Below are 20695 nucleotides of genomic sequence, written 5' to 3'. Positions count from 1 at the left end.
GGACACTGAGCAAATTTCAGGTTTACTAAGTGCAAACTTGAATGCTGTGAAAATTCTGTGCAACTTCAGGCGTGCGTTTACTGTGAACACTAAGGCTGTACCTGCTTTAAGTTAGTTATAACTAGTGGTGCATGGTATACTGGTACCACGGTAATATCACGGTACCAAAACGTCATGATACCAAACATTTTAGAAAACCGTAGTACCGTTTCGTATGATACTACCGACTTTTTCAGCCTTACCGATCTAAAGAACCTGCTGGCGCCTGGTATAATATGTTATTAAAGTCAGTTTGGTTTGTAAAGTCAGTTGGATTTCAGCAACAGCCTCTAGTCTCTTGTATGCGCCGGTCCAATAATAACCAATTCACTTTCATGATCATAACATGTGTGCCAGCTGAACTCAATTGAATTTACCACAGGTGGACTTCAAGTTGTAGATACGTCTCAACGATGATCAATGGAAAAAAAGATGCACCTGAGCTCAATTTCAAATCTCATAGAAAAAGGTCTGAAAACTTAAGGTTTCTGTTTTGTTTATACATTTGCCCCCCCAAAAAGCAACCTGTTTTTGCTTTGTCATTATGGGATAGTGTGTGTAGATTCAAAAACAACAAAAAAATGAATAAAAAGTCAAGGGGTCTGAAAACTTTCCGAATGCACCGGATGTGTAAACATCGCATAGTAAACAAGACTGTACCTCGGGTTACTATGTGTAAACAAGACTGTACCTCGGGTTACTATGTGTAAACAAGACTGTACCTCGGGTTACTATGTGTAAACAAGACTGTACCTCGGGTTACTATGTGTAAACAAGACTGTACCTCGGGTTACTATGTGTAAACAAGACTGTACCTCGGGTTACTATGTGTAAACAAGACTGTACCTCGGGTTACTATGTGTAAACAAGACTGTACCTCGGGTTACTATGTGTAAACAAGACTGTACCTCGGGTTACTATGTGTAAACAAGACTGTACCTCGGGTTACTATGTGTAAACAAGACTGTACCTCGGGTTACTACGTGTAAACACCGCATAGTAAACAAGACTGTACCTCGGGTTACTACGTGTAAACACCGCATAGTAAACAAGACTGTACCTCGGGTTACTACGTGTAAACACCGCATAGTAAACAAGACTGTACCTCGGGTTACTACGTGTAAACACCGCATAGTAAACAAGACTGTACCTCGGGTTACTATGTGTAAACACTGCATAGTAAACAAGACTGTACCTCGGGTTACTATGTGTAAACACCGCATAGTAAACAAGACTGTACCTCGGGTTACTACGTGTAAACACCGCATAGTAAACAAGACTGTACCTCGGGTTACTACGTGTAAACACCGCATAGTAAACAAGACTGTACCTCGGGTTACTACGTGTAAACACCGCATAGTAAACAAGACTGTACCTCGGGTTACTACGTGTAAACACCGCATAGTAAACAAGACAACACCATTTCCATCAAGTTACTATGAGTGTTTTCAGATAATCTCTTCTATATTACGTATTCTATACAAAGCTGTTTACTACGTGGTGGTGTGTGTGTGTGTGTGTGTGCGTGTTAGTGCGAGTGTTTTCGTGTGAGATAACGTACCTTCTGTTCAAACTGTGACTTCATCGAGTTCCACTGGACATCCCACTGCTTGTTCACTTCCAGTACCTGTTATCATCATCACAACGGAAATATGACTGAAACCAATACGTCATTTATACATTTTTCACAGACTTCCCAAAAACGAAACAGGACACCTAATCAAGGGTGAGTTTCAAATGGCACCTTATTTCCTATATAGTGCACTACTATGTATGGACCCTGGTGAAAAGTAGTGCACTATAAAGAGAATAGGGTGTCATTTGATCTGCAACCCATACATTTTTTTTCTCTCACAAAGACCTTTCCATGTGGAAAGAGGACAGCTGATGTAACGTTGAGAGGGACTCACATCTTTCCTCTGCTTCTCTAGAAGCTTGATCTTCTTCTCGTATGCCTCTGGGTCACAGGGCTTGGCCGGGGCTTTCTCCTTCTCTGTGGCATTCCCACTCTGCTGTAGGACAGGGATATAAAACATGACGATTCTTAAAAAGGAATAATCCACTCAAACTATTTTTGGTTTGTCCCCTGTTGATACAGTCCCAAAATGTTTTTTTTTCTTTCATGTCAGCAATCACATTGTCAAGATACGGCCCAGTACATCCCCGGGGTCAAGCTTCCTGCCATCCAGGACCTCTATACCAGGCGGTGTCAGAGGAAGGCCCCAAAAAATTGTCAAATACTCCAGCCACCCCAGTCATAGACTGTTCTCTCTGCTACCGCACAGCAAGCGGTACCGGAGCGTCAAGTCTAGGTCCAAGAGGCTTCTAAACAGCTTCTACCCCCAAGCCATAAGACTCCTGAACATCTAATCAAATGGCTACCCAGACTATTTGCATTGCCTCCACCCCCCCTCTCTTTTACACTGCTGCTACTCTCTGTTATTATCTATGCATAGACACTTTAATAACAACCTATATGTACATAATACCTCAATTACCTCGACACCAGTGTCCCTGCACATTGTACCGGCACCCCCTGTATATAGCCCTACTATTGTTATTTACTGCTGCTCTTTAATTATTTGTTGTTCTTCTCTCTTTTTGTTGTTGTTGGTATTTTCTTAAAACTGCACTGTTGGTTAAGGGCTTGTAAGTCAGCATTTCACTGTAGGGTCTACACCGGTTGTATTCAGCATTTCACTGTAAGGTCTACACCTGTTGTATTCAGCATTTCACTGTGAGGTCTACTACACCTGTTGTATTCAGCATTTCACTGTAAGGTCTACACCTGTTGTATTCAGCATTTCACTGTAAGGTCTACACCTGTTGTATTCAGCATTTCACTGTAAGGTCTACACCTGTTGTATTCAGGATTTCACTGTGAGGTCTACTACACCTGTTGTATTCAGCATTTCACTGTAAGGTCTACTACACCTGTTGTATTCAGCATTTCACTGTAAGGTCTACTACACCTGTTGTATTCAGCATTTCACTGTAGGGTCTACACCTGTTGTATTCAGCATTTCACTGTGAGGTCTACTACACCTGTTGTATTCAGCATTTCACTGTGAGGTCTACTACACCTGTTGTATTCAGCATTTCACTGTAGGGTCTACACCTGTTGTATTCAGCATTTCACTGTAAGGTCTACACCTGTTGTATTCAGCATTTCACTGTAAGGTCTACACCTGTTGTATTCAGCATTTCACTGTGAGGTCTACTACACCTGTTGTATTCAGCATTTCACTGTGAGGTCTACTACACCTGTTGTATTCAGCATTTCACTGTAGGGTCTACACCTGTTGTATTCAGCATTTCACTGTAAGGTCTACACCTGTTGTATTCAGCATTTCACTGTAAGGTCTACAACTGTTGCATTTGGCGTATGTGACAAATACAATTTGATATAAGACTTTCAAAATGCAAATGATCACTGGCCACATTACGATGATGCATTTTGCAATACATTTCTTTTAAACATCATTCACAGAGCCCACTCTGCAACAGGACAGGGCTATGAAACATTGCTCTTAAATTCCATGCACTACTACTACAGATCACCATTTATACAAGTCGTGAATAAAAATATATATATTTGAAAAAAGCATTTGCAAGAAAGTCCTGGGAAGTCGCTCACAGACATTCTACACGGACCAATGAGACAATGAGAATTATCACACACCAACAGTACAGTAGTACTACAATGTGATATGAAAATGGGGAAGTCAGTCACATCCTCCTACTGTACAGTACGTGAGGATGCGATAAACATGCTAACTGTTCCACTACTGTGATGCCTGGCAATGGTCTGACTCATACTGACAACACCCAATATGGAAACTAGAGTATTTAAATCTACAGTATTTACTGTAACAGCACACATAATTAAATGATGCTGTGGCTTCCTAGACATCTATGCTGATAATTTCCCCCTTTCTCTCTCCCAGCTTTTAATCCTCTGAACCAGACAGGTGCCCTTCCATCCATTCTGCCACAGGATTTCCATACCTTCTGTGGTGTGCTGACCTCCATCTTGGATCTAACGCTGGCAGTTTCCTCTTTCACCACATCTTCTTTGGCTTCTGGCTGCCCCTCGCTCTCTGCTGCGGTCTCTCCTCCTCCCGTTACCAGCTCTTTTAGCTTCAGGTTCTCCTGTCTGCAGTGACCAGAGAGTGAAAGCAGGGTTAGTGTTACTCGGCAGTTACAGAGATATCTAGAATATCTATCCCAGTGTTTAGTAGAGTAATGTGCAGCTTGGCAGAGCCCTAGGATATCCTCTGGGAAGACCCCACTGAGGTAGGGAGAATATTAGGGCAATTCCTGAGTCATCAAAAACGATCAACTTTGACCAACTGTCACTTCACTTCACTTGAAGCTCTGTAGTCGCTGGACAGAGAATCATCGTTAAAAAGAAAAACGAAAGTCCACTCACTGTTTACTGAATACCAAGTGTTTCTTGCCTTTATTTAAACTCAAACAAAGTTCTAAACTTCACGTGGGAGCAGAAAACATCAAAGTCAACATTCAGTTTAAATTCACAATAATAAACTCAAACGCCTCCTCTCCCCTGGGGAGCTGGAAGTCCAACTGAATCCAGAGAAAATACAAAAAACTCACCTCAGTAGTTCCAAGTCTCCGTTTCTGTACTGAAGGTCCTCCTCCATCTTCTTTCTCAGCTCGTTGTTCTCTTGTCTGAGCTGCTCACAAAGAGTCTAGACAAACAGAGGGACAAGCATTAGTAACACAGCACTCTCCGCCTGTACCAAGACACACACCATTTCCCCCGACCGAGGCAGTCCTGTTGGGTTCCTCCACTTCCTTCCCCATCAGACTATATCACATCCACCATCATCATGGTGGGCACATCAATGGTGAGAGACTTTGGCCTCACTCCTGCCCACTGTTCTAGCCAACTACTCTAATATTGGCACCATAGTCACTGACTTTCAGCCCCGATGTCGTGCTATAGAAGGGGTTCGGGAACTTTTACAGCCCCGATGTCGTGCTATAGAAGGGGTTCGGGAACTTTTACAGCCCCGATGTCGTGCTATAGAAGGGGTTCGGGAACGTTACAACCCCAATGACGTGCTATAGAAGGGGTTCGGGAACGTTACAGCCCCAATGACGTGCTATAGAAGGGGTTCGGGAACGTTACAACCCCAATGACGTGCTATAGAAGGGGTTCGGGAACGTTACAACCCCAATGACGTGCTATAGAAGGGGTTCGGGAACGTTACAGCCCCAATGACGTGCTATAGAAGGGGTTCGGGAACTTTTACAGCCCCGATGTCGTGCTATAGAAGGGGTTCGGGAACGTTACAGCCCCAATGACGTGCTATAGAAGGGGTTCGGGAACGTTACAGCCCCAATGACGTGCTATAGAAGGGGTTCGGGAACGTTACAGCCCCAATGACGTGCTATAGAAGGGGTTCGGGAACGTTACAACCCCAATGACGTGCTATAGAAGGGGTTCGGGAACGTTACAGCCCCAATGACGTGCTATAGAAGGGGTTCGGGAACGTTACAGCCCCAATGACGTGCTATAGAAGGGGTTCGGGAACGTTACAGCCCCAATGACGTGCTATAGAAGGGGTTCGGGAACGTTACAGCCCCAATGACGTGCTATAGAAGGGGTTCGGGAACGTTACAGCCCCGATGTCGTGCTATAGAAGGGGTTCGGAACGTTACAGCCCCAATGTCGTGCTATAGAAGGGGTTCGGGAACGTTACAGCCCCAATGACGTGCTATAGAAGGGGTTCGGGAACGTTACAGCCACAATGACGTGCTATAGAAGGGGTTCGGGAACTTTTACAGCCCCGATGTCGTGCTATAGAAGGGGTTCGGGAACGTTACAACCCCAATGACGTGCTATAGAAGGGGTTCGGGAACGTTACAGCCCCAATGTCGTGCTATAGAAGGGGTTCGGGAACGTTACAACCCCAATGACGTGCTATAGAAGGGGTTCGGGAACGTTACAGCCCCAATGACGTGCTATAGAAGGGGTTCGGGAACGTTACAGCCCCGATGACGTGCTATAGAAGGGGTTCGGGAACGTTACAACCCCAATGACGTGCTATAGAAGGGGTTCGAGAACGTTACAGCCCCGATGACGTGCTATAGAAGGGGTTCGGGAACGTTACAACCCCAATGACGTGCTATAGAAGGGGTTCGGGAACGTTACAGCCCCAATGACGTGCTATAGAAGGGGTTCGGGAACGTTACAGCCCCGATGTCGTGCTATAGAAGGGGTTCGGAATGTTACAGCCACCTCGCTGCCCTAAACAAGTTCCTGAAAAAACTATGCAAAGGCAGGAATGTCTCATTTATGACCATTTTTACTTGCTGTGGGAGCAACCAACATCTCTTCAAAAGAGAGGGGATTCGCCCTAACCGCAGGGGTTCAAGCATTACCTCGAACTGCTTAAGAGACTGACGGTCTGAGTTTGGTAGCACTCCAGTCCTCCGTCATAATAAGCAGCAGAGGACATGGAAATCGTATTACAGTGCCTTCTGACCCTTGACTTTTTCCACTTTGTGCATGGTGGTGGCAGCATTGTCATGTGGGGATGTTTTTCAGTGGGAGGGACAGGCAGACTAAAGCTTGGCACACCTATATTTGAGAAGTTTCTCCCATTCTTCTCTGCAGATCCTCAAGCGCTGCCACATTGGATGGGGAGCGTCGCTGCACAGCAATTTTCAGGTCTCTCCAGAGATGTTCGATTGGGTTCAAGTCCGGGGTCTGGATGGTCCACTCATGGACATTCAGAGACTTGTCCCAAAGCCACTCCTGCATTGTCTTGGCTGTGTGCTTAGGGTCGTTGTCCTGTTGGAAGGTGAACCTTCGCCCCAGTCTGAGCTCTGGAGCAGGTTTTCATCAAGCATCTCTGTACTTTGATCTGTTCATCTTTCCCTCAATCCTGACTAGTTTCCCAGTCCCTGCAGCTGAAAAACATCCCCACAGCATGATCCTGCCACCACCATGCTTCACCGTAGGGATAGTGCCAGGTTTCCTCCAGATATGACACTTGGCATTCTGGCCAAAGAGTTCAATCTTGGTTTCATCAGACCAGATAATCTTGTTTCTCATGGTCTGAGAGTCATGGTCTGTCCATGATAAGGCATTACTGATTTCTTGTCATCTAACTCAACCAGACAGGTCCTAAAAGACACCTACACTACTGCCCAGTTGTGTGGTCATGTGCGGCAAAGAAGGACATAGGAAAATTGCAGTTGGACCAGAACAGATCAGCAAGTATTGCACTTAGATGTAAATGGAGGGAGAACATCAGTAACATGCATGTCAAGCTCTCCAGGATCAAAGTAGAGGAGAGATTGACTGCATCACTGTTGGTCTTTGTGCGAGATGTTGAAGGTACCAAACTGTCCGTTCAAGCAGTTGGCACAGTTCGGACACTCATCTGTACCAAGACATGCAGCCAGACGGTCCTGTACAGAGGCTGGGAAACGCAATGTTAAATAGAGCCATGACTACATGGAACTCTGCCACCCCAGGTAACTCAAGTTAGCATTGAAACCAGATTAAAAGAACATTTTACTGTATGACAGGGACTGTCACATGACATTTAAAAATATATATGTTTTGTATTTTGAATGATATTATGCATATTCTGTATTTTATTTGAGGTGTTTGGTTTCCTATTTGGACCCAGGAAGAGTAGACGCTGCCTTGGTTTTGTTTCCTATTTGGACCCAGGAAGAGTAGAAGTTGCCTTGGTTGTGTTTCCTATTTGGACCCAGGAAGAGTAGAAGTTGCCTTGGTTGTGTTTCCTATTTGGACCCAGGAAGAGTAGAAGTTGCCTTGGTTGTGTTTCCTATTTGGACCCAGGAAGAGTAGAAGTTGCCTTGGTTGTGTTTCCTATTTGGACCCAGGAAGAGTAGACGCTGCCTTGGTTGTGTTTCCTATTTGGACCCAGGAAGAGTAGACGCTGCCTTGGTTGTGTTTCCTATTTAGACCCAACAAGAGTAGACGCGGTCTTGGTTTTGTTTCCTATTTAGACCCAACAAGAGTAGACGCGGTCTTGGTTTTGTTTCCTATTTGGACCCAGGAAGAGTAGAAGCTGCCTTGGTTTTGTTTCCTATTTGGACCCAGGAAGAGTAGACGCTGCCTTGGTTTTGTTTCCTATTTGGACCCAGGAAGAGTAGAAGCTGCCTTGGTTTTGTTTCCTATTTGGACCCAGGAAGAGTAGAAGCTGCCTTGGTTTTGTTTCCTATTTGGACCCAGGAAGAGTAGAAGCTGCCTTGGTTTTGTTTCCTATTTGGACCCAGGAAGAGTAGATGCTGCCTTGGTTTTGTTTCCTATTTGGACCCAGGAAGAGTAGATGCTGCCTTGGTTTTGTTTCCTATTTGGACCCAGGAAGAGTAGAAGCTGCCTTGGTTTTGTTTCCTATTTGGACCCAGGAAGAGTAGAAGCTGCCTTGGTTTTGTTTCCTATTTGGACCCAGGAAGAGTAGAAGCTGCCTTGGTTTTGTTTCCTATTTGGACCCAGGAAGAGTAGAAGCTGCCTTGGTTTTGTTTCCTATTTGGACCCAGGAAGAGTAGAAGCTGCCTTGGTTTTGTTTCCTATTTGGACCCAGGAAGAGTAGATGCTGTCTTGGTTTTGTTTCCTATTTGGACCCAGGAAGAGTAGACGCTGTCTTGGTTTTGTTTCCTATTTGGACCCAGGAAGAGTAGATGCTGCCTTGGTTTTGTTTCCTATTTGGACCCAGGAAGAGTAGACGCTGTCTTGGTTTTGCAACATAATTTGGTTCAGCATCAGGAATGACAAACTCCCAATTGTTGTTCGCTATACAGGTGACATGCTGAATTTCCAGTTTTCAAAATATACCTGTGTGGACAAGCTGTTTACTTCTCTGCCTGCCTAGCCATTTGTCTACCTGCCTGGCTTTCTCCCAATCTGCCCCTCTCCCCTGTCAGTTACCTGTAGGAGGGACGTCCTCTGCTCGTTCTTCTGGACCTTGGAGGAGAGGTGGTGGAACTCGACGGCCATGCGTCCCAGGTGGGCTAGGAGCTGGTTGGGGTTGGACGCCTCAGCAAAGATACTAAATGAGCTTTCTAGACGCTGCAGCTGGCTGGTTAACTCCTGGTTCTCCTGAGGTAGCTGCCCTGTTCCTGCACCAGCCTGGAAATCAAATCAAACTTTATTTATATAGCACTTCAAAACAATACATTTCTAGACAAATATGAAATTAAGATTGATCAAAGAAGAGAGATAAACAATAGTAAAACAACAGAGGACCTGAGACCGACACCAAGAAGACTCCATACAGACTGGACAGGACAGTCAGAGCCTCTGTGCCACCATACAGACTGGACAGGACAGTCAGAGCCTCTGTGCCACCATACAGACTGGACAGGACAGTCAGAGCCTCTGTGCCACCATACAGACTGGACAGGACAGTCAGAGCCTCTGTGCCACCATACAGACTGGACAGGACAGTCAGAGCCTCTGTGCCACCATACAGACTGGACAGGACAGTCAGAGCCTCTGTGCCACCATACAGACTGGACAGGACAGTCAGAGCCTCTGTGCCACCATACAGACTGGACAGGACAGTCAGAGCCTCTGTGCCACCATACAGACTGGACAGGACAGTCAGAGCCTCTGTGCCACCATACAGACTGGACAGGACAGTCAGAGCCTCTGTGCCACCATACAGACTGGACAGGACAGTCAGAGCCTCTGTGCCACCATACAGACTGGACAGGACAGTCAGAGCCTCTGTGCCACCATACAGACTGGACAGGACAGTCAGAGCCTCTGTGCCACCATACAGACTGGACAGGACAGTCAGAGCCTCTGTGCCACCATACAGACTGGACAGGACAGTCAGAGCCTCTGTGCCACCATACAGACTGGACAGGACAGTCAGAGCCTCTGTGCCACCATACAGACTGGACAGGACAGTCAGAGCCTCTGTGCCACCATACAGACTGGACAGGACAGTCAGAGCCTCTGTGCCACCATACAGACTGGACAGGACAGTCAGAGCCTCTGTGCCACCATACAGACTGGACAGGACAGTCAGAGCCTCTGTGCCACCATACAGACTGGACAGGACAGTCAGAGCCTCTGTGCCACCATATAGACTGGACAGGACAGTCAAAGCCTCTGTGCCACCATACAGACTGGACAGGACAGTCACAGCCTCTGTGCCACCATACAGACTGGACAGGACAGTCACAGCCTCTGTGCCACCATACAGACTGGACAGGACAGTCACAGCCTCTGTGCCACCATACAGACTGGACAGGACAATCAGAGCCTCTGTGCCACCATACTGACAGGACAGGACAGTCAGAGCCTCTGTGCCACCATACAGACTGGACAGGACAGTCAGAGCCTCTGTACCACCATACTGACAGGACAGGACAGTCAGAGCCTCTGTGCCACCATACAGACTGGACAGGACAGTCAGAGCCTCTGTACCACCATACTGACAGGACAGGACAGTCAGAGCCTCTGTGCCACCATACAGGACAGTCAGAGCCTCTGTACCACCATACTGACAGGACAGGACAGTCAGAGCCTCTGTACCACCATACAGACTGGACACATTAATCAAGTAATGTCAAAACATAAGATTTCTCTCTCCAGTTTTGTGGATACTGGATGTATAAAAATAAGGAAAAGTCCTATCTGAATTATACAGCCTGTAGATAGACAGTCCCCCTTGTGTGTCAGTCTCAGTCCCACCGTGTCCCATTGACTGGTCATGTAAGTTGTGCTCCCTATCCTATATGCAATGCAAAACTCCGTTAAGATTGAGTCAGAGGTGGTGAAACGTTTATAAAAAGCTCAGTGTAGTGGCTACCGAGTGGCGCAGCGGTCTAAGGCACTGCATTGCACGCAGTAGTGCTAGAGGCGTTACTACGGTCCCGGGTTCATATCCCGGGCTGTGCCACAACCGGCCGTGGTAGGGAGTCACATAGAACGGCACACAATTGTCCCAGCGTCGTCCGGGTTAGGGGAGGGTTTGGCCAGTGGGGCTTTACTTGGCTCATCACGCTCTAGCGACTCCTTGTGGCGGGCCGGGTGCCTGCGGGCTGACCCCAGCTGCCAGGTGAACGGTGTTTCCTCCGACACATTGGTGCGGCTGGCTTCCGGGTTAAGCTGGCGGGTGTTAAGGAGCACGGTTAGGTGGGTCATGTTTCGAAGGACGTATGGACTCCACCTTCGCCTCTCCCGAGCCCGTTGGGGAGTTGCAGCGATGAAACAATTTGGGAGAATGGGGGGGTAAAATACAAATAAATAAAATAAGAAAAGCTCAGTGTATAGCCTTGAAGAAATAGTTTTCCTATCCTTTGGGTGATGAGGCATATATTAGTGACGGTCATATGTCATGTGACTCTATACCATATCTGTCCGGAATATCCTGTGACATTCTTCCCTGTCAAGCATTCCCTAACAGCAGGTGTGTGTGTGTGTGTGTGTGTGTGTGTGTGTATGTGTGTGTATGGTCAGTAATAATCGTGGACATTCCCTGTGCTGACTCATGTTGAGCTCACAGTATTGAGTTAGTTAGCGGTTGACTCACAAGAAAAAGAGAGAGAAGAGAAGCTCCTGATATGGGAGAAATGACCAGAGAGAACAGAGAGCTAAGGAAATGAAACTTAAGGAGCTGCTTTCAAGCTCTTAGATTCATCACCAGGTATGACATGTTCAATGTTTTAACTGCGTTGACTAGAAGTTATGACACACATATATACAGTGCATTTGGAAAGTACTCAGACCCCTTGGGTTTTTCCACATTTTGTTACAGCCTTATTCCTCAATCTACACACAATATCCCATAATGACAAAGCAAAAGCAGCATTGTAGAAATGTTTGCTAATTTATAAAGCAATTAAACTGAAATATCACATTTACTTAAGTATTCAGACTCTTTACTCAGTACTTTGTTGAAGCGCCTTTGGCAGCAATTACAGCCTGGAGTCTTCTTGAGTATGACGCTACAAGCTCGGCACACCTGTATTTTGGGAGTTTCTCCCATTCTTCTCTACAGATTCTCTCAAGCTCTGTCCGGTTGGATGGGGAGCGTCGCTGCACAGCTATTTTCAGGTCTCCAGTGATGTTCGATCAGGTTCAAGTCTGGGCTCTGGCTGGGCCACTCAAGGACATTCAGAGACTTGTCCAGAAGCCACTCCTGTGTTGTCTTGGCTGTGTGCTTAGGGTCATTGTCCTGTTGGAAGACGAACCTTCGCCCCCAGTCTAAGGTCCAGAGCAGGTTTTCATCAAGGAGCTTTTCAGACAAGAGAATCTTGTTTCTCTGAGGAGTGGCTTCAGTCCAGCCACTCTACCACAAAGGCCTGATTGGTGGAGTGCTGCAGAGATGTGCTTTTCCAAATCATGCCCAATTAATTGAATTTACCACAGGTGTACTCCAATCAAGTTGTAGAAACATCTCAAGGATGATCAATGGGAACAGGATGCACCTGAGCTCAATTTTGAGTCTCATGGCAAAGGGTCTGAATATCTATTTAAATAAGGTATTTCTGTTTTTTTATATTTTACAAATTTGCAAAAATGTCTAAAATCCAGTTTTTACTTTGTCGTTATGGGGTATTGTGTGTAGATTGATGAGGATTTTTATTTAATTAATCTATTTTAGAATAAGGCTGTAACCGAAGGCACTGAATATACACATATTACAATCTTGCTGAATGTGATCCTTCTAGACACAAACAGATGCATTGACTGGTTTTGAATGTAGGCTACACACACACACCTTTATGGATTAAACTGAATCTATTACATAAAGAACCTGGATCATTTCCAAACATCCCATTTGAGCCCCGTTATTGTGAGCTAGCCCCGTGTGAAAATTGGTACTTACCGTCTGGGTATCGGCGGTCTTCTCCATATTCACCACCTCAAACTCTGACAGACCTTCCTAGAAGCACCAAACAGAACAATGACAAACTGAAAATAGATCCAGACTGAACTTCTGGATGGCATTTTTATGTCTCTGCGTCCAGTAAGAAGGAAGTTAGAGGTAGTTTGGCGAGCCAATGCTAACTAGCATTAGCGCAATGACACTGGAAGTCTATGAGAACAGCTAGCATGCTGCGCTAACGCTAGTTAGAAACTTCCTTCAAACTACACAGAGACATAAAAATGTTATCCACGTGTTCACCTGACTCCGGGGAAGTAGAAAAAGGGCTTCATGGCCAAACCCCCAACTAACCCTTTAACACTAGAACAGATAAAGTAGTAATTTTGACTGCTCATGAATTTGATTTATGTCTCTGCCATTTTGTAAGTCATGCCCCTCTCCGTTCTTGATTTTTTCTAAATAAGTCTATAACACACTGTCGGTGTTAGAATCGTAATATCACAAACAAAACTAGAGATATAAGCAGTTATAGGAGGGCATGTAATTTGTTATGGTTTTCCCCAGTTTCCCCTACTTCTCCTGACAGTAAATAGGGCCTGCTCTACTACTTCTCCCAACAGTAAATAGGGCCTGCTCTGCTACTTCTCCCAACAGTAAATAGGGCCTGCTCTGCTACTTCTCCCAACAGTAAATAGGGCCTGCTCTGCTACTTCTCCCAACAGTAAATAGGGCCTGCTCTGCTACTTCTCCCAACAGTAAATAGGGCCTGCTCTGCTACTTCTCCCAACAGTAAATAGGGCCTGCTCTGCTACTTCTCCCAACAGTAAATAGGGCCTGCTCTGCTACTTCTCCCAACAGTAAATAGGGCCTGCTCTGCTACTTCTCCCAACAGTAAATAGGGCCTGCTCTGCTACTTCTCCCAACAGTAAATAGGGCCTGCTCTGCTACTTCTCCCAACAGTAAATAGGGCCTGCTCTACTACTTCTCCCAACAGTAAATAGGGCCTGCTCTGCTACTTCTCCCAACAGTAAATAGGGCCTGCTCTGCTACTTCTCCCAACAGTAAATAGGGCCTGCTCTGCTACTTCTCCCAACAGTAAATAGGGCCTGCTCTACTACTTCTCCCAACAGTAAATAGGGCCTGCTCTGCTACTTCTCCCAACAGTAAATAGGGCCTGCTCTGCTACTTCTCCCAACAGTAAATAGGGCCTGCTCTGCTACTTCTCCCAACAGTAAATAGGGCCTGCTCTGCTACTTCTCCCAACAGTAAATAGGGCCTGCTCTGCTACTTCTCCCAACAGTAAATAGGGCCTGCTCTACTACTTCTCCCAACAGTAAATAGGGCCTGCTCTGCTACTTCTCCCAACAGTAAATAGGGCCTGCTCCGCTACTTCTCCCAACAGTAAATAGGGCCTGCTCCGCTACTTCTCCCGACAGTAAATAGGGCCTGCTCCGCTACTTCTCCCGACAGTAAATAGGGCCTGCTCCGCTACTTCTCCCGACAGTAAATAGGGCCTGCTCCGCTACTTCTCCCGACAGTAAATAGGGCCTGCTCCGCTACTTCTCCCGACAGTAAATAGGGCCTGCTCCGCTACTTCTCCCGACAGTAAATAGGGCCTGCTCCGCTACTTCTCCCGACAGTAAATAGGGCCTGCTCCGCTACTTCTCCCGACAGTAAATAGGGCCTGCTCCGCTACTTCTCCCGACAGTAAATAGGGCCTGCTCCGCTACTTCTCCCGACAGTAAATAGGGCCTGCTCCGCTACTTCTCCCGACAGTAAATAGGGCCTGCTCCGCTACTTCTCCCGACAGTAAATAGGGCCTGCTCCGCTACTTCTCCCGACAGTAAATAGGGCCTGCTCCGCTACTTCTCCCGACAGTAAATAGGGCCTGCTCCGCTACTTCTCCCGACAGTAAATAGGGCCTGCTCCGCTACTTCTCCCGACAGTAAATGGGGCCTGCTCCGCTACTTCTCCCGACAGTAAATAGGGCCTGCTCTGCTACTTCTCCCAACAGTAAATAGGGCCTGCTCTGCTACTTCTCCCAACAGTAAATAGGGCCTGCTCTGCTACTTCTCCCAACAGTAAATAGGGCCTGCTCTGCTACTTCTCCCAACAGTAAATAGGGCCTGCTCTACTACTTCTCCCAACAGTAAATAGGGCCTGCTCTGCTACTTCTCCCAACAGTAAATAGGGCCTGCTCTGCTACTTCTCCCAACAGTAAATAGGGCCTGCTCTGCTACTTCTCCCAACAGTAAATAGGGCCTGCTCTGCTACTTCTCCCAACAGTAAATAGGGCCTGCTCTGCTACTTCTCCCAACAGTAAATAGGGCCTGCTCTGCTACTTCTCCCAACAGTAAATAGGGCCTGCTCTACTACTTCTCCCAACAGTAAATAGGGCCTGCTCTGCTACTTCTCCCAACAGTAAATAGGGCCTGCTCTGCTACTTCTCCCAACAGTAAATAGGGCCTGCTCTGCTACTTCTCCCAACAGTAAATAGGGCCTGCTCTGCTACTTCTCCCGACAGTAAATAGGGCCTGCTCTGCTACTTCTCCCGACAGTAAATAGGGCCTGCTCTGCTACTTCTCCCGACAGTAAATAGGGCCTGCTCTGCTACTTCTCCCGACAGTAAATAGGGCCTGCTCTGCTACTTCTCCCGACAGTAAATAGGGCCTGCTCTGCTACTTCTCCCAACAGTAAATAGGGCCTGCTCTGCTACTTCTCCCAACAGTAAATAGGGCCTGCTCCGCTACTTCTCCCAACAGTAAATAGGGCCTGCTCCGCTACTTCTCCCAACAGTAAATAGGGCCTGCTCTGCTACTTCTCCCAACAGTAAATAGGGCCTGCTCTGCTACTTCTCCCGACAGTAAATAGGGCCTGCTCTGCTACTTCTCCCAACAGTAAATAGGGCCTGCTCTGCTACTTCTCCCAACAGTAAATAGGGCCTGCTCTGCTACTTCTCCCAACAGTAAATAGGGCCTGCTCTGCTACTTCTCCCAACAGTAAATAGGGCCTGCTCTGCTACTTCTCCCAACAGTAAATAGGGCCTGCTCTGCTACTTCTCCCAACAGTAAATAGGGCCTGCTCTGCTACTTCTCCCAACAGTAAATAGGGCCTGCTCTGCTACTTCTCCCAACAGTAAATAGGGCCTGCTCTGCTACTTCTCCCAACAGTAAATAGGGCCTGCTCTGCTACTTCTCCCAACAGTAAATAGGGCCTGCTCTGCTACTTCTCCCAACAGTAAATAGGGCCTGCTCTGCTACTTCTCCCAACAGTAAATAGGGCCTGCTCTGCTACTTCTCCCAACAGTAAATAGGGCCTGCTCTGCTACTTCTCCCAACAGTAAATAGGGCCTGCTCTGCTACTTCTCCCAACAGTAAATAGGGCCTGCTCTGCTACTTCTCCCAACAGTAAATAGGGCCTGCTCTGCTACTTCTCCCAACAGTAAATAGGGCCTGCTCTGCTACTTCTCCCAACAGTAAATAGGGCCTGCTCTGCTACTTCTCCCAACAGTAAATAGGGCCTGCTCTGCTACTTCTCCCAACAGTAAATAGGGCCTGCTCTGCTACTTCTCCCAACAGTAAATAGGGCCTGCTCCGCTACTTCTCCCAACAGTAAATAGGGCCTGCTCCGCTACTTCTCCCAACAGTAAATAGGGCCTGCTCTGCTACTTCTCCCAACAGTAAATAGGGCCTGCTCTGCTACTTCTCCCGACAGTAAATAGGGCCTGCTCTGCTACTTCTCCCAACAGTAAATAGGGCCTGCTCTGCTACTTCTCCCGACAGTAAATAGGGCCTGCTCTGCTACTTCTCCCAACAGTAAATAGGGCCTGCTCTGCTACTTCTCCCGACAGTAAATAGGGCCTGCTCTGCTACTTCTCCCGACAGTTGAAAGTGCAGTGCCCAGTTGATAATCACCCCGATAATTGCTTTGAAACTGAACCTAAACTAATTTTACACATATAACAGATGAAACTAATGTAGTATGATGATGAGAATGGGTGAGTTGATGAGCAAGGGGTTAAGATGCCTAATTATATAATCATTAATTGTGAATTTAGAACACCGCTAGCCATTGTTAAATCTCTAAATGGTATGTACCCTATATCAGTCCACCGAATCCCAGCCGTCTTATCAGTCGACTCTGGACTACTGGGAGTACGCTACAAAGTGAGAGTGTGTGTGTAATTGTACATGCTGAACAGCTTTCAATATCTAGGAAAATATCCATATCAGGCCACAGGTGAGGCAGTGGCAGAGAATGTAGTGATGAGGCTTTGTGGAAGCTTAGGTTGGCACCACGGACAATTTCTTAACTTCCCTGTCATTGGGTAAACAAGTTGCTCGCAAAGAAAACAAGTCCGGCTGGCACCATGAACAAAGTGAGACGGGAGCTCCCTCCCTCTCTGTACAACATAAAACACCTGCACAGCCGTTGTACAACGATGCTGAAGACTGACAAGACAACAGGACTCAAAGAGAGAACCAGAGACTATTGCTCCTTTCAGTTAGCCTTTGCTAGAAGCCAGAAACCAGTTGGGACAGACGTAAAAGCACCACCTGACATGTAAACGTTATGTCTCAGATGTAGGCTAATGAGACTGTACTTAATGGGCTGCTCAGCCTGATCAATAATATCTAGAAAATATGAAGTACTCTATAGCTATAAAGTAAAATCTGTTTACTTACGCTGGGCTGTTCATGATTTAGGGCCTTCCCCGTTGAGAGACACGGCTGACTCTCTCTCTGGTCCATACTGGGCTGGCGGTGAAGCTTCCCCTGACCTGAAACAGTCACGAGTCACCGTTATAGGGTCGTTATAGCGTCACACCACTGCTACAGGGTCGTTATATAGTCACACCACTGCTACAGGGTCGTTATATAGTCACACCACTGCTACAGGGTCGTTATATAGTCACACCACTGCTACAGGGTCGTTATATAGTCACACCACTGCTACAGGGTCGTTATATAGTCACACCACTGCTACAGGGTCGTTATATAGTCACACCACTGCTACAGGGTCGTTACATAGTCACACCACTGCTACAGGGTCGTTACATAGTCACACCACTGTTACAGGGTCGTTATATAGTCACACCACTGCTACAGGGTCGTTACATAGTCACACCACTGCTACAGGGTCGTTATATAGTCACACCACTGCTACAGGGTCGTTATATAGTCACACCACTGTTACAGGGTCGTTATATAGTCACACCACTGTTATAGGGTCGTTATATAGTCACACCACTGTTACAGGGTCGTTACATAGTCACACCACTGCTACAGGGTCGTTATATAGTCACACCACTGCTACAGGGTCGTTATATAGTCACACCACTGCTACAGGGTCGTTATAGCGTCACACCACTGCTACAGGGTCGTAATATAGTCACACCACTGCTACAGGGTCGTTATAGCGTCACACCACTGCTACAGGGTCGTTACATAGTCACACCACTGTTATAGGGTCGTTACATAGTCACACCACTGCTACAGGGTCGTTACATAGTCACACCACTGCTACAGGGTCGTAATATAGTCACACCACTGCTACAGGGTCGTTACATAGTCACACCACTGTTATAGGGTCGTTACATAGTCACACCACTGCTACAGGGTCGTTACATAGTCACACCACTGCTACAGGGTCGTAATATAGTCACACCACTGCTACAGGGTCGTTACATAGTCACACCACTGCTACAGGGTCGTTACATAGTCACACCACTGTTATAGGGTCGTTACATAGTCACACCACTGCTACAGGGTCGTTACATAGTCACACCACTGCTACAGGGTCGTAATATAGTCACACCACTGCTACAGGGTCGTTACATAGTCACACCACTGCTACAGGGTCGTTACATAGTCACACCACTGCTACAGGGTCGTTACATAGTCACACCACTGCTACAGGGTCGTTACATAGTCACACCACTGCTACAGGGTCGTTACATAGTCACACCACTGCTACAGGGTCGTTACATAGTCACACCACTGTTTTTATTTTACCTTTATTTAACTAGGCAAGTCAGTTAAGAACAAATTCTTATTTACAATGACGGCCTAGGAACAGTGGGTTAACTGCTTTGTTCAGGGGCAGAACGACAGATTTTTACCTTGTTAGCTCGGGGAATCGATCTAGCAACCTTTTCAGTTACTAGTCCAACACTCTAACCACTAGGCTACCTACCGTTATAGGGTCATTATATAGTGTTAGCAACCACCTATAGAAACCTCAGGAAAAGCTTGCTGTTACAGGTCCAATGCAGCCGCTTTTACCTCAACATTAAATAATTTGGTCAAAAAGAAACAAAAATTGATTCTTAGCAAAAAGCAATTTCTCAAGTAAGAATTTAGCTAGGACTGTCTGTGATTGGTCTGAGTGGGGAGGGGAAACTAAAAATATGTAATTGGCAGAGAGATTTGGATCTCTTTCTTATTGGTCTATTAACAAATTTACTGCATAGTGAAGGCCAAAACTCCATCCAACTAAAACAGGTTGAAATTTCAGCTGGCCTTTTTTCAAACAGCTGGCCTTTTTTTCAAACAGCTGGCCTTTTTTTCAAACAGCTGGCCTTTTTTTCAAACAGCTGGCTGTACTGGGCCATTGATGATAACATACTGCTGTAAATCATGAATAATCAGGTAGGAAACCCATCTCTGATAGCATACCTTGTGTCTCAGTCTGAACAGGTCCTCCCATACACAGACTGGTAGCGAAGCTGGAGGTAGAAGACTTCAGGGCCTCGTTGTCTCTGACCAGCTCCTCTACACGCTGACGCAACTTAGAAGCCTCCCACTGAGACTCCTCCAACAGGTCTCCTACACACCAGACAGACAAACCATCAGTAACAACAACCGTATTTACAGCAGTAACAAACAGCTCCTACACACCAGACAGACAAACCATCAGTAACAACAACCGTATTTACAGCGGTAACAAACAGCTCCTACACACCAGACAGACAAACCATCAGTAACAACAACCGTATTTACAGCGGTAACAAACAGCTCCTACACACCAGAGACAGCTAGAAACATCTTGATTTGAAGTAGGCCTAGTCACTTGTTCATTATGGGTTGTGGCATATAGCTGAATATGTTATTCACAGTCTACATGACCTATAATACATGACGGATAGACAGTAGCTAGTGCTTCTGATGACTAACAACTAAATCATGCAGACCCTGAGAACATTACTCATTACAGAGAAACAGCACATAACCAAAGAATGGACTACGCCAACACTCACTAGTCCCAAGTCACTACAGAGAAACTCCCTGCAAACATTACAGCACATAACACAAGAATGGAATCAGGTCTAACCACATTGTTCCTACAAGGCTATGAGAATGGAATTTGTAGCTAGAACGTATAGGTCACAACACTAATCTAGACAGATGAGTGTGATGAGGGTTGAGGTCCTGGTTGTGTGGGGTTTGGTCTTGAGATCTGTCAGATCACATGTAGTTAACCCAGGTCTACTGCTGTACTGTACAGTGGCATTGGTACAACGTCACAAGTACCTACACTAATAGAGATATATGAGGGGGGAGGGTGTTGTTTAAAGAGCTGTAGTCTTACATGGAGTCATTTGAAATCCCCCGAACTAAAATCTTACGTAATGTGGTCAAATGCCAGATTACATTCTGTCCACTAGAGATTAGGATCATAATTAAGAGCTGGTGATCTAGACCAGAGAGGTAGTATATATCAGATTAGGATCATAATTAAGAGCTGGTGATCTAGACCAGAGAGGTAGTATATATCAGATTAGGATCATAATAAAGAGCTGG

General features: G+C 46.3%; 1 protein-coding gene across 7 annotated transcripts in view; it reads right to left on the bottom strand.

Annotated features, from left to right (window-relative positions):
• The window catches only part of tnip1 (TNFAIP3 interacting protein 1), a 57068-nt gene that overhangs the window by 25257 nt on the left and 11116 nt on the right, over nt 1-20695 (bottom strand). For 5 of the 7 annotated variants that reach the window (XM_038993435.1, XM_038993433.1, XM_038993437.1 and 2 more), the window contains exons 3-10: nt 19571-19720; nt 17579-17673; nt 12894-12950; nt 8978-9178; nt 4657-4751; nt 4048-4195; nt 1950-2051; nt 1601-1666 (exon numbers count right to left, since the gene is read on the bottom strand). In XM_038993435.1, the coding sequence (XP_038849363.1) occupies nt 1601-1666; nt 1950-2051; nt 4048-4195; nt 4657-4751; nt 8978-9178; nt 12894-12950; nt 17579-17673; nt 19571-19720 (914 nt within the window). The remainder of the gene's footprint in view (nt 1-1600; nt 1667-1949; nt 2052-4047; nt 4196-4656; nt 4752-8977; nt 9179-12893; nt 12951-17578; nt 17674-19570; nt 19721-20695) is intronic. The other 2 variants (XM_038993436.1, XM_038993439.1) reach the window with 1 other exon arrangement.

This window comes from Salvelinus namaycush, chromosome 5 (assembly GCF_016432855.1).
Source record: "Salvelinus namaycush isolate Seneca chromosome 5, SaNama_1.0, whole genome shotgun sequence".
Taxonomy (NCBI): domain Eukaryota; kingdom Metazoa; phylum Chordata; class Actinopteri; order Salmoniformes; family Salmonidae; genus Salvelinus; species Salvelinus namaycush.
The sequence above is the reverse complement of the archived record's forward strand: the minus strand, read 5'-3'. Positions and strand labels throughout refer to the sequence as shown.